The 14,138-nt window shown below is 54.5% G+C and overlaps 1 protein-coding gene across 4 annotated transcripts in view; it reads left to right on the top strand.

Moving 5' to 3' along the window:
* Positions 1 to 14,138, top strand: part of NFATC2 (nuclear factor of activated T cells 2) — a 117,282-nt gene that overhangs the window by 56,694 nt on the left and 46,450 nt on the right. For all 4 annotated transcript variants that reach the window (XM_029916615.1, XM_029916614.1, XM_029916612.1 and 1 more), the window contains exon 5: positions 1,453 to 1,593. In XM_029916615.1, coding sequence (XP_029772475.1) covers positions 1,453 to 1,593 — 141 coding nt within the window. The remainder of the gene's footprint in view (positions 1 to 1,452; positions 1,594 to 14,138) is intronic.

Here is a 14,138-nt window from a genome sequence, read left to right as displayed (position 1 = left end):
GCCTGTCCTGTGTCTGCATCTTTCACTTATCATCGTCACAGATGAGGATCTAGATGTAGAGAGACTGACGTGTATGTGTGCATATTAAGGTATATTGAGATATATCCATATCAGGTCCATCTATCCATCCTTCCATTTGTCCCTTTATGCATCCATCCATTCACCTGCCCTTCCATCCATCTGTCCGTCCATCCATTCACCTGCCCTTCCATCCATCTGTCCGTCCATCCATTCACCTGCCCTTCCATCCATCTGTCCGTCCATCCATTCACCTGCCCTTCCATCCATCTGTCCGTTCATCCATTCACCTGCCCTTCCATCCATCTGTCCATCCATCCATTCACCTACCCTTCTATCCATCTATCCATCTGTCCATCCATCCATTCATCTGCCCTTCTATCCATCTGTCCGTCCATCCGTCCATCCATCCATCCATCCCTCCATCCCTCCCTCTATCCATCCCTCTATCCATTCATCCCTAGTACCTCCTACAAAGCTCAAGACACTGTTCCTGGCCCTGGGCTTACAGCAGTACAGAGCTCCCTCTGGGGGCTTACATTCTAACGTGGGAAGATTTGAAAGACAGGTGGCTCAATAAGACAGGGTAATGCAAGACAAAGGGGGAGGGAGAGGGGAGAGACATGGATGGATGGGGTGGGTACTGCTCTTTCACCTTCAAGGTGGGAGGGTGGAAGGGTAGGGGTAGGGAAGGAGGGTGGAAGGGTAGGGGTGAGGAAAGAGGGTAGAAGGGAAGGGGTAAGGAAGCCTCTCTGAGGAACGGACATCTGAGGAGACACCTGCAGGAGGTGAGGAAGGAAGCCACGTAGTTAATCAGGAAGAACTTTCCGGAGAGAGAGGGACTAGAAAGTCCAAGTGTTCAAAGATAGGAGTGTGTGGAGTGTGTTTGAGAGGCACTGAGAACATTCTAGAAGTATGGCTAGGACACAGTGAGTGAGGTCGGGGGGTCCTAGAAAGTGAGGTCAGAGAGGCGTTGGGACAAGGTCGTGTTGTTCTGAAGACGGAGTTCAGGATCACCAGCAACTTGCCAGTGACTAGACCCTGCAGGAGCCGGGTCCCTCCAAGCATCTGCTGACATCAGGGGCCGGAGGAGAGAGTACACTCCGGCCCAGGGATGCTCTTATGAAAACGTTGATTTAACCTTTTATATAAAATAAATTTCAAATCTCATTCACCTTTCCTCCCTGTGAGGGGAACAGACACCTGTCCCTTGTGTGAAGACTAGATGTGTTGTTAGAAGACTAGCGCTAAGAACGTAGGGCACCTGGTCAGGTGGCGTTTCCGGGGTCAGAAGTTGTGGGGGCCGAGGGCTCCGCGTTTGTGATGACAATGGGTGACAGAGGTGGGCAGGGCGTGTCTGGTCGCCGTGAAATCAGCCTCTTTGGGGCCGATGTCTCCGGCTGTTGCGGTGACTTCTTTCCCTCCTGCCCTCAGCCCAGCGATCCGCCCACGAGCTGCCCATGGTGGAAAGACAGGACATCGACAGCTGCCTGGTGTACGGGGGCCAGCAGATGATCCTCACCGGACAGAACTTCACGGCCGAGTCCAAAGTCGTGTTCACGGAGAAGACCACAGGTCAGGCGGCTTCTCCTGCTCTTTGGTTGTGTGATAGACTCACCGTCTCTTCCTTCCAGACCGCGCTGCTCCGGGGGAGGGGCCGTGTCGGGCAGGGCTAATGCGGTGCTCTTCCCACCCAGTGGGTGTCAGCACCCCCGGCCCCGACTCTCCTTGTTTTTTTTTTAATTTTTTAAAAATGTTTGTTTATTTTTGAGAGACAGAGAGATAGCGTGTGAGCAGGGGAGGGGCAGAGAGAGAGGGAGACCCAGAATCCGAAGCAGCTCCAGGCTCCGAGCTGTCAGCACAGAGCCCGACACAGGGCTCGAACCCACGAACGTGAGATCTGATCTGAGCTGAAGTCGGACGCTTCACCGACTGAGCCACCCGGGCGCCCCTCTTTTTTTGTAACTATTTTTTCACGTAGAGAGGCAAACCTTTTCAACATTATACTATCATCAGAAAAGGAGGCCGTTCCCCAGGGTAAGGTGGCGCGCTCTGGACTGGTTACGGAGGTTGAGCTGCTGGCTCGGCTCCCTGTTCCGTGGTCTCAGGCAGCTTCTGTCCCCTCTCGGTGCCTTCGTCTCCTTTTACACAGAATGAAAGTAACAAGGGTTCAACGCCACAGGTTGTCACGGAGGCTAAAGAGGTTAATAGGTGCCGAGTAAGCATAACTCCGCCAGGTTTATCGTCAGCCCATCAACGTGAGCTACTTACACTTTTTTCTTATTAGAAATAGTGCTGCAACGAATCTTTTCATACTTGTACGATGGTTAATTGAGTGTTTGTCTTTGTATCTGTAGGGTTTGTTCCTAGAGTGGAATTTTGGATACTCGCTTTGAGTTCTTTAAATCGATATCGCTACATTAGCTTCCAGAAGTGTACAAATTGTAACTTCGTCAATATGATGTCAGTAATGGCTTCACCCCCATCCCAGAAGAGCCATTGAAATTTTTAAAAATGTTTATTTGTTTTTGAGACAGGAGAGACAGCACGAGCAGGGGAGGGGCAGAGAGAAGGGGAGACACAGAATTGGAAGCAGGCTCCAGGCTCTGAGCTGTCAGCATAGAGCCCGATGCGGGGCTTGAACTCACAAGCTGTGAGATCATGACCTGAGTTGAAGTCAGACGTTTAACCAGCTGACCCACCCAGGTGCCCCAGAAGCGCCATTAAAAAAAAAAAAAATGTTAGAGCACACGAGTGGGGGAGGGGCAGAGAGAGAGAGAGAGAGAAGGGTGGGGGAGAGAATCCCAAGCAGGCTCTGCACTGTCAGCACAGAGCCTGACGTGGGGCTTGAACTCATGATCCATGAGATCACGACCTGAGCCAAAACCAAGAGTCGGACGCTTAACCAACTGAGCCATCCAGGCGCCCGCCATTTTATTCTTAATTAAACAATATTTGTTGAGTTGGTGCTTCTCTTTACTTCACATCTCTTTCCTAGGAGCTCTTTACTGTTTTTGTTTATTGGTCATGTGTATTCTTTTTTCCACATATCACCTGTTAATATCTTTTGCCAATGAGGATGTGGTAAAAAGAAAATGATCTAAAATAGGATAAATTCCAAGTTCCTCCCTAGTGGGAGGAAGCAGGGGGTCCTGGGGGAGGGGTGTTTCTCCCCAGTTCACACAAAGCCTCCTTGGGGTGGCCTGGCTCTGTGACCGGGCAGGACATAAGCAAGCCTGCGGCAGGGGGGGCCGGAGAGGGCTGGGTGGGTTTGGAAGTGGTCTGAAAGGTACGTGGTCAGTCCCTGTGGGTTTGAGGGGCAGGGGTGGTGCGTGAGGGGTTAGGGATGCGTGTCTGATACTTTACTCACCCATCCCCTTTTATGGGGCTTTACGCTGCCTCCGCCTCCAGCTGTAGTAACTCAGCAGTGAGCACCCTCCGCGTTCCTTTTGTCAGTTAGGTCAGAGCTCATGCGCTTAAACCCAAACCCAGCTCCACAGTTTTCTAGCTGTGTGACCTCGGGCAGGTTGCTTATCTTCTCTGGGTAACAGTGTCCCCAGCTATAGGATGTGATGACACTCCTACCTTGTAGGGTGCGTCAGCGACGAAGAATTTCAATGTGGTAAGTGCTTATTAAATGCTTGGTGTATAGTAAGTGCTCAATACACATTAACTATCACTGTTTGTTAGTGTTCTTACCCAGAGTTAAGGCCTGTCGATGGTGGAGTGGATTCATGGAGGCTTGCTTGTTTCTAAGCATCTTGGGGAGGCTTACTTTTCGGATGGTGGGATGGTGTAACGCTCCCTCCTTCCAGAATTCGCCAGGCTTCTGTAAGTTGGAGAGCAAAGGAGTGTGGCACAGAGCGGTTTCCCAGTGCCACGCAGAGACACGGCCTTAGATTGGTTGGCACACGGGGGAGGCAATAGGGAGCCATGGAGAGTTCTTCAGCAGGCGAGTGGCCTGAGGTGCACACGACCAAGCACACAGTAGCCGCCCCAGCCTTGAGGTACCTTCCAGTGAGCAGACCATCATGTGGGCCTTTGCCGACTTGTGCAAGAAGCCAGTGGCCTCCCGGCCCCTTCTTAGCAGAGGGAAAATGCTAGTAATCTGCAGCTGTCTCATTATCCATGCCCGCGTCTGTGTCGGGGGCCTTGGAGGCCGGGTCCTTCCCGGTCCCTTGTGGAGTTAGGAACCAGTCAGCGTGCATTGTCTCGGGAGCCCATGCACTTGAGCTGTGGCTCAGGTGCCCCAGTTAAGTGTTTGTTGAATGAATGAATGAACAGCATTTAGTCCTTACCTTGCTTTCTCTTGGTTTCGAGAGAAATTTCACAGTTGACCTTGTGGAGAGAGGAAACTCGGTCTATTTCAACTTTGAAAAGCTGTGTATTAATAAGAATAATCATAGCTGCTTCCTGGGATCTGGGGCGGACCGTCTGGTCTAAGCTGGCACCCGCGGAGGGCTGTCCACAGAACGTGCAGTGAGGGGTCTCCCCGCAGATAATACCCGGCCTTATCCTGATGTCCAGGCTCCCCAGGCCTCTGCTTCCCACTCCGTAAAACAGGGTGCTAACACCCCGTCCCCCGCAGGGGGGTCGCGTGTGCATGCGGTTAGTGTGCACTTACTGTGCGCGGAACCTGTGCCGACTGTTCGCTGTTGTTACGATCAGGATTCTCACTGCTCAGGCCATGGGCCGCGTGGCCTGGATAGCGACAAGCAAAGGGCCTGAGGTCGGAGGGCCTGGGTTCAAGTCTGTGACCTGCATTTAGTGGTTTCGGCCTCCTGGATAAGTCAGGTCACCTCAAGCTGGCGTTTCCTGTTCCGTAAAATACAGATGATTTCCTTCTCTTGAGAGAAGAGAAGCTGAAATGAGGTAGGGGCACAGGTTAGAATGTTGGCATAGATCTCACACATTGGTAAATGCTCATTAAGTATTCGCTTTTACTGTTATTATATTTCGGCTGTAGAAGAACAAAGATGAATAAAATTCTATCTCATGGAACCAAGGGGCATTGAAAAACAACAAGTAATGATAATGAACTAGATGCCGGGCCTGTCAGCACTTGATGTATGTTAACTAATCCGATTCCCCACGACAACCCTGCCAGAGCTGCTCTTCTCCTAAATGAGGAGCTGAGCACAGAGAGGTGAAGTGACTCACTGAAGATCACACAGCTAGTAAATGGCAGGGGTAGGTTCGACCCCAGGCAGCCCAGCTTAAGAGACTGCACCCTTGACGGTTAGCTCTTCTATTCGAAAGAAGCTTAGAAGCAGGTTAATCTGCCTGACGACCCTTCAGCTGCTTTGAACCCCTGATTTGCGCCATTTTGTGGTGCGATAGACCCTCGGATTCTGCAGCGGGGCGTTGGGTTCGGAAGGATCCACGTAGAGCCCTTTCACGCCTGGCTTAAGGAATCCTGGGTGAAGAAGGCTTCTGGATGGAGGCCAGTAGCCCAGCAGAGGCCTTGGAGGTGCCCCTCAGCCCCCACGAGGTGGCGGGCTCCCCCCATGGGGCGTCTGACAGACGGGGGCCTGCCACGCATTTGCAAGGAGCTGGTCCTGCTCTTTTGACCCCAAGTCCTCGCCGCCCAGCCCAGGCTGCCTTCTGCAGGGGGATCCCTGTTGCTCAACTTCGTTTTTTCCAAAACGCGTCCCCGTTCCCGTCTCCATGGACGACTTGGCCGGCGAGGGTGCCGTGGGGCGGGGCGGAGTGGAGCGGCTGGAGTTTTCCGAGGAAGGGGAGCCCCAGCTGGGTCTCACATTAAGCACAGGTGACAGCCTCCCGGGCTGGTCTTAGCTCCCACGTTGGGTCATCCGCACCGGCTCCAGGGGTCTCTTTATAGCTGTGGCCCAAAATGGAATTGGCGGCTTCTCCGGCGCGATGACAAGCTGGGGAACGTCGGAAAAACAGTAGCAGAGGGACAGCGTGGTGTTTCTTAAGTTAGAAAAGCTTGGTGTTTTGGAAAACGGCATCTTATTTATAGCAGCAGTAATAATAATGATTATTATATTGTTTTTATTGCTGGTTTTTATTATTTTCATGACTTCCAGGAGCCTGCATGACCTGGCCCTTGCCCACCCCTCTGAATTCGGCTTTTTGGACTCTCTCCTTGCTCACTTGGCTGGAGCTACACCTGTCTTCGGTCTGACCTCAAACACCCCGTGTCTGTTTCTGCCTCAGGACCTTTGCTTTGGCCGTTCCCTCCTGGAATGTCCTTCCACCATTTCTGTATACGAGCCTTCAAGGCTCAGCACAGAGGGACTTTCTCAGCGAGCCCCTCAGTGACCGTCTGCTCTGAAGTTGTTCCGTGTGCCCCGTGACCTGTCCCCTTCTGTCCCATTGTCCTGCTTTGTTTTCTTGGTGGCGCCTTTCACTGCTGAAATCATCTTGCCCGTTTGCTTATTCATCTATTATCTGGTCTCCCACACTAGACTCTTGGCTCCTTGAAGGGAAGAGACCCGGTGTTTGCTGCTGTAGGCACAGCATCTAGAACAATCCCCAGCACGTAGTAGGTGCCCATGCACACTATGGAATGCGTGGTATCTCCTTTAATTGTCACACCAGCCCCAAGAGGCAGGTGACCTTGTCCCCATTTACAGTGGAGGTAACTGAGGCTCGTAGGGGTCAAGACACAGGGGTCAGGTCAGTCCACAGCTGGCGACAGCGCCGGAGTCCCAAGTGCGGTTGATCGTGACCTCTGCACCCCTCCCCCGCCCCGGCCCACGAGGACAGACAGAACACCAACCAGGATGATGAGGGTCTCTCCTATTTACCGTGCTCAGTAACTGCCTCAGAGCCTCCATTGATTCTCCGAAATTTAAAAAATGTGCAATAACCTTCCAGGCAAAGTTCACGTGGAGAGGTCCAGGCTGTTGGTGACTCCAGCTGGCAACTCTGGCCCCCAGCCACCGGGGCCTCGGGCGGCGTTGGGGGTCCCAGCAAAACATTGCAAAACAGGAAAAAATCTAAGGACACAAAAATAAAAGTGATGTGGCAGCGGAAGCCGGGTTGCCATGGCTCTGAGCGACTCGCCGCTTCTGGGCGGGATCCAGTGTTTTGGAAGGTTCCTCCACATGACACAGGGTTTTGGAATTCCTCAGCTGGTAAATCTTTCTTCATTCAGGCCCCCGGCCCGGCCCAGGAGCTCCCTGGCTCCCTGTGTCCTGCGGGGGCGTCCCTTGGAGACCTGCCTGCTTCGGATTACTCAGCTTCGAGACTGAAATTGTTTGAAGCGAGCTTGTGTTTTGTTTTGCTGGACGAGTTTCTTGGAACGGTCCGATGGCAGAGGCGTCCGTCACCTGTGAGAGGGCAAATTGATTCTTTCGAGCGGAGGCGTGGGCGGTGGAGTTCCCTCTTTCCCACTGAGTCATCACACCCTACTATGAGTCATTTTATTACTTGGAGGTTCCCAAAGGTTGTATTTTGAGCTTTGTTTAATCAATATAAATGCACATGCTTAAAATAAAATTTTTTCTGCTAAATTAAGTATCTTTCCGTGAATTAGTATCCTAGAAACATTGGAACCACCTTTCCAGCAGGCCTCTCCCCCACCCACCTGGCGTTCTCCGTGGGTTTGGTTTTGCCCAGCGTTTTCTGAAAACAATAGACCTGGTGTGGGAGTCCCTCCCGACCAGGCCTCCCTCTGGGAAAGGTCAGCCTCCAGGCTGGGCCGGGGTATGACTAAGGCTCTGCAGGCCTTTGCCCTCGGTGACTCACGTCTACCGCGTCCTCGGCCCTCTGGGCTGCAGCCCACCACTTACACACAGCTGGCTGGGGTGCAAAGCTGGCCTCCAAAGCCAGAGGCCGGGTCACTGCCTGGAAGCCCTGTTTGCTCGGCCTCTTCCCCGGTCCCTTGCATGTAAGGACAGGCTACTGCGTGAAAGAATCTGTGTCCTGCAGCTCATTCTGCAGAAACCTCCGAAAGAGGACTGACTCAGAGAAATTAGTTTTCTCGCTAACGTGGGTCCAAGCTTTTCCACCATTAGAAAGGGTCCTTGGTGCCCGTGGACCTTGGGGTGACCTGCAGTCTGCCCACTAGAGGCTCCTTCTGCACCCCTGAGCCCTGCAAGAAAGTCACAATAGCTTTTATGAATCAACACCCTTTTGTATTTTTCTACACTTTTGGTTTCATGCTCTTTTTTCAAAGTAAAAATGGTGCATATTTAAGATATAAGCAGGCCAGATTTTGGATCTTACAGCGGACCTGGCTCGAAGCCTGGGTAGACCCCGTATTATGTGCTTGGGACTCAGTTTCCCCATCTTTAAAATGGGGTTTGTGGTAGGTCTTTCAGGAGCGAAAAGAGATCAAGGATCTAAAAGTGTCAGGCACATAGTAGGTGTTCAGAAAACGTGAGCTGACCTTCCACGTGCCCCTGGGAGCCAGGAAACAGGGCTGTGTTGGTGTCTTGTCTTGAGAGTAAGAGTCCTTGGGGGACAGGTGAGGTTCTCTTATCCCCCAAGCCGTCTGACACCTGCTGTCGTGGCCTCACGGAGGAGCTGGGTGGGAGGGCGGACCTTGACCGATGGCTGTCCCTGCCCCCCGTCTTACAGGTGGGGAGCTGACTCCCATGGTGAGTGAGGCTGACTTGCTTGGGGTGGCAGAGCTGGTGCGTGGAGGGCTGGTGCCAGACCCCCCACTTCCTGGTTCCCAGGGCGACGGGCTGGAGGCAGCTGTTGGGGGCACCTCGAGGTGACTGCTCATGGCTGAGAAGAGGTGCCCTGCAGTCCGGCCTCTGCGGAAAACCAGCCGGCAATGCTCTTTGAGCCTCTCTCCTGCTCGCTCAGTCCCAGGGCTTCCGGAGCACTCCCCAGGCATTTCCCGAGCACCTCCTGTGTGCAGGTGCCGCACCAGGCCCCGGGGGACGCATGACAGCTGAGGTCCCTGCGCTCAGGGGGTGGACAGTCTCAGACTTGCTTATGAGATGGGGAAAGTGCTCTGAAGACTGTGAAGCCAGGCGAGACCGAGGGCTGGGATGGGGGCGGGGAGATAGAGGAGACTCAGTTAAATTCAAATCTCAGTCAATACGTTTCTTTAGCATGAGTATGTCTCATGCTCTGGCCAGGGTAGTAAAAAAAGCATTCTCTATTTTCTGAAAATCAGATTTAACAGGATATACCATATTTTTATTTGTTGTATCTGGCAACCCTGGGGAGTGTGATCAGGGAGGGCTTCCCTGAGGAGGTGGCTTTGAGCAGAGGCCTCAAGCAAAAAAGAGGGAGCTGCACCCACCTATTGGGAGAGGGTCTCGGGCAGAAAGAAGCGCCCAGTGCTGCACTCCCAGCATGGGGATGAACTTGGGGTGGTGGAGGAAATGAAAGCAGGCCCGGGCGAGGGGCGGGGGCGACATGGTTAGCTCATGCCAAAGTTTGTAGGAGGAGGAGAGTTTGGATTTTATTACACAATAGAAACTAGCAGCTCTTGTCCAAAGCATGGGAGTGACATGTCTAATTTATGTGGTTAAGGTTGTTCTGGAAATCTGGATGAAGCATGGGCTCAGGGATTGGGGTGGGGGCAAGCAGAAGGTGCTGTGCGCCCCGCTGAAGCCGTCCAGGTGGAGGGCGGAGGGGCGAAGCCCACCGAAGAGGTGGTGTGGCCTCGGGGGACGCGGGATGTTGCGAGGACTCAGGCATTTCCCCTCCACCTCCCAGCAAACGCCTCGGGGCGGCTGTGCCATCTCAGGTGGCCGCGATCCTCAGCTGTGGGGACACCCCTGATCCCCAGCCCCCTCCTCCGAGCCCCCGCCCCGGGGAGAACACGTCAGGAGCAGACTGGGCTCATTTGGCTCAGTTTTGAAAGGCAGGGCCGGGACTGGGAAGCTTTCCTAACACAAAGTGACACTTTGATTCCTCTCCGTGTGCCTCGCGCCCCGAGTGAGGACAGATTCGCTTTTCTCCCTTCGGAAAGCTCCCTCCTTTCTCCTTTGGGTGCTGATGGGAGCCCGCGGTGCAGCCCGGCTGACAGCTAAGGCCCCGGCCCAGACCTGATGCCAGCGCTCCGGCCAACTGACACTTCCGGCTCAGGAGCCGTCTGCAAAGTGGACACGAAGCCACCTGCCAGGGAGTGGCCACCGGTCCGGGGAGGCGCCGGTGGCCCGGCTCACACATCTGGCACAGTGGCCAAGCCACCACTCGGGCCGGAGCGTTCCCTGCACCGGGCACACTGCCTCGCGCCCACTTATGTTTGTTTCGCTGTTCTTGCAAAGCCTCGCTAAGCCTCCTCCAGATCTGACCCCTTTGCCCAAAGAGCCTGGCTCTTCGCGCTTCCCTCTGAGGGAGACTTGGAAGGGCCCTTTCGCGCTGGCTGCCAGTCCCTCTGAATTCAGGACGGGGAAGTTTGCCCAGACGCCTGCTCGAGGGACTGAAGTCCTTCACCTCGTCTCAGCCCAGGGTGGCAGAAGTGACCCCGGTCATCTGGGGCCTCCTCTGTCCAGGGCAGGGTTTCCCAGAACCCCAGACCTGGGGTTGGGGGATGGATTATAGAGAAGCTGGCGTCTCCTGGGTCTGGCTCTGGAGGGGAAGAATGGGCTGATGGTCTTGAGCCGAGTGCCCTGGTGGCGTGGGGCCCCGCGTCCGCACCGTTACCCCGGGCGCCTTCCCCCTCACTCCGTTCCCCGAAAGGACTCTTCGCGAAGGGCTCGGCCTTCACTCTGTGGGGTCTTTTTGCTGGAGAGGCAGCCATCTGTCCGGGGCCGAGCACTGGGGGATCCTGAGGTCAGCTTGTGCGTTTCGTCCGCTGGTGTTTGCCGGACACGGTGGTGTTGGGACGGAACAGAGGACAAGGCAGGGGCGCGGTGCGGCTCGCGGGGAGAGCGAGAAAACCGGCCGGCTGAGAGAGAGGTCAGAGGGTGGAAGGCAGGAGGGCGGGGGACAGCTGGAGGGGGGTCTCGCTGAGCTGGGCCGGAAGGCGGGGAAGGACGGGTCTGAGTGAGGCCTACAGGCGAGCACGTGGGGCTGTTGGGAGAGGGGGACGGAGAAGGCCAGCGGGCCTGGAGGGAAGCTGAGGAAGGAGGCGGGCCCCTGTCCCAGGAGAGGTGAAGAGCTCCCGGGGGCCGGTGGCTCGCGTCGTGGTCCCAGGAACCCGCCCGGGGCCTGCTCTGCAGCAGGAGCTCAGTCATTGTCAGTGGTCCGTGCCTGGCTTCCATCTGAGACCGTGGCCCCAGGGGCTCCTGGGAGACAGGCAGGCCAGCACGCGGTGGCAAGATGCATCTTTGTAAGAGAGGAGCTTTAGCTTAAGAAATACTGAAAAATGTACACGATGTACTTCCACCGTTTTTTTTTTTTTTTAAGCGTTTATTCAGTTTTGAGAGACAGAGAGAGACAGGGCATGAGAGGGAGGAGAGGCAGAGAAAGGAAGCCAGAGAATCCCAAGCAAGCTCCAGGCTCCGTCAGGACAGAGCCCGATGTGGGGCTCGAACCCACGAACCGTAAGATCATGACCTGAGCTGAAGTCAGACACCCAACAGACTGAGCCCCCCAGGTGCCCCTCCCCCGTGTTTCCTGAGAGGCCTTCTAGAAGACGTGCGTGTCGAGGCTTGTCCATCCAGTCTGGTCTCGGGGCAGAACCGTGTGGGCAGTGCGGGGCGGGTGCTCCCTGGTCTGTGTACTTAACGGTTTCCGGGCAGAGAGCGGATCATGCTTACTCTAAGTGCTGCCTGGTGTTCCTAAACCGAATCTATGCGCTATCCCTCCAGGAATGGAGGGCCCTGGATTGCTTCAGCCCCATCAATGAGTACTTTCTGTGCCCACTTCATTTCCTCACAACTTCTAAAATTTCTTCACATCAACTTCTAAAATAATAATGATAGCAGCCCTCATTGTGGGCTGAGCATTTTTTAAAGAACTTTACATATAATCTGTTTGAATTTTTGCTGACTCTCTGAAGCTGGTAAATCAGCTTTTACCTTGGTTTCGGAGGAAAGTGAAGCACAGAGAGGTTAAGCTACCACGCAAAGGCCACACAGCGGGTAAATAGCAATGATTGAAGGTGAACCTGGAGAGAGTGAGCTCGGGCTGAGAGAGCCCTGTCAGCATTGACTGTGCGTTCCTGTCCTCCTCCTGGGAGCTCAGTTCAGAGGCTGGGATTCGTGTGTGCTCTTGGTGACATCCCGGGACCTGTGTGCTAGGAGGACTCAGGAAGGGCACGGAAAGGCGAGCCCAGGGAAGTGGTCTTGAGGTATTTTGCAAACCACAGGCTTCGCGTAGAGACCGGCCCCTTGAGTGTGCCTTCCGCATGCTCCCTAAGACTGAGGACAGCAGGGTCAACTTTCAGTTCCTGGTGGGCACCCATCTGCTCAGAGCTCAGTGCAGACCCCACCCGGGCTGCACGAACAGGCTGGGCTCCTGAAGGTGCTCCTGGGGCTTCCGATGCCCAGAGGCCAAAGGAAGAGGCTGGGCTCTTGGTTTGGCTCATGATTTAGGTTTTGATTTCTCATTTCCGTGAGCTCTTTGTCCTTTTCAATGTTCAGGTAATTGTGAAAAGACCCATTTGAGAGGAAAGAAATCAGGCACAATGTACACTTCTTTTTTTTCTTTCTTTCAATTTTTTAATGTGTATTTATTTTGGAGAGAAAGGGAACACGAGTGGGGGGGAGTAGAGAGTGAGGGAGACACAGAATCCAAAGCAGGCTCTAGGCTCTGAGCTGTCAGCACAGAGCCTGACCCGGGGCTCGAAGCCACAAACTGCAAGATCATGACCTGAGCTGAAGCCGGACGCTTAGCCGACGGAGCCACCCAGGCGCCCCTGCTCCTGCTTTCTATAACAGACACTGTCCCTTTGTGAATTCCCTCCACCCATGCCCGCGGGCAAGAATATTTATAATTTATCATTAGTCTGGGAAATGTGTATTATTTTCTGATTAAAATACACTTGTGGCTTTTTTTCGATAATAATACGTCATGCAGAACATACACGAGCAAGGACGACAATATTTAAAGAACACACTGCCTCCAGCCGTGATAATTAGCTCACCCCCGTCTGCTGAACGTTTACGCTGTGTGTCTGTCTGGGAACAGCCCTGTGAGTTGTAGGCGCTGTGACCGTCCCCACACTTTGGACAAGAGGCAGAGACAGGTGGAGGGTCTTATCCAAGCCCACATAGCGCGTTGGGCCCGTGGCCTGTAGGGTGTTAGTTTAAAGGACCCTCTAATTAGGCGCTGCCATTTTGAACGGAGATTTCACCTGAAAAGGCGAGACCTGCTGGCCGAGTCTGTCAGCCCTGAGTTCAGAGTCGCAGGAACAAAACTGACGGCACTCTGGTGACTCAGCCGGTGTGTTCTGGCCACAGGACGTGCCCGAGATGGCTCAGGTCACAGCGGACGTGCAGCTAAAGGCTTGACAGGAGACACTGGAGCGAGCAGGTTTTTCTCCCTGAAACTCCCCAGGCCAGGGTGAGGCTACCAGCCGTCTCGCTGTGGAGGCCTCTGTGGGGAGGCCCGTTTGCCCTGGTGGAGCCCCGAGGAGGGCGGGAGGGTGGCCGGGGCCTCCTGGGCATGTGGCTCTGACTGTGACAAAGGTCAGGACCTTGCAGCAAAGGGCCTGAGGCCCAGGAGGAGGGGCAGCCGGGGGCCTTGCTCTGGGTGGGTGGGTGCAGGAGCAGAGAAACGTGCAGACCGAGGTAATACTGGGCAATGGCGTGTTCTGGCCAAAACATGTCAGCTTCAGGGAAACGCCCATGATGGGGCCTCTGCAGAAACCTGACCGTCCTCCCGGTGTGGTGGGGGCACTTCCCGGGCCTCTCGGAGGCCCTCAGGGGGCGCCTGGAAGGTAAGGGGGGGTGGGGGGGCTGGGAGGAGGCCATGTCCGAAGAGGCCAAGGTCTGTGTGGGTGCCCAGGAATGGTCAGGTCGTCTGAATTTTTTTTTACATGAGCAAAATATGTATTTTTAGGTGAAATCTTATTTTGAATGTTTTCTTAATGTTTATCTTTGAGAGAGACAGAGAGAGAGCCTGAGCAGGGGAGGGACAGAGAGACAGTGCCGGAGTCCAGTTCCAGCAGGTCCAGGGTTCCCCTGAAGGATGGACGGTGTCGGCACGAAGAGATGAGAATCAGCGAAAGGGGAAGGGGATAAGAAGGCCACGAGGTTCTTTCTGCTCTCCAGGCAGGCTTCTCTGCACTGCTGGCG

Source organism: Suricata suricatta, chromosome 12 (assembly GCF_006229205.1).
Source record: "Suricata suricatta isolate VVHF042 chromosome 12, meerkat_22Aug2017_6uvM2_HiC, whole genome shotgun sequence".
Taxonomy (NCBI): domain Eukaryota; kingdom Metazoa; phylum Chordata; class Mammalia; order Carnivora; family Herpestidae; genus Suricata; species Suricata suricatta.
Note: the sequence above shows the minus strand (reverse complement) of the source record. Positions and strands in the feature narration are given on the sequence as shown.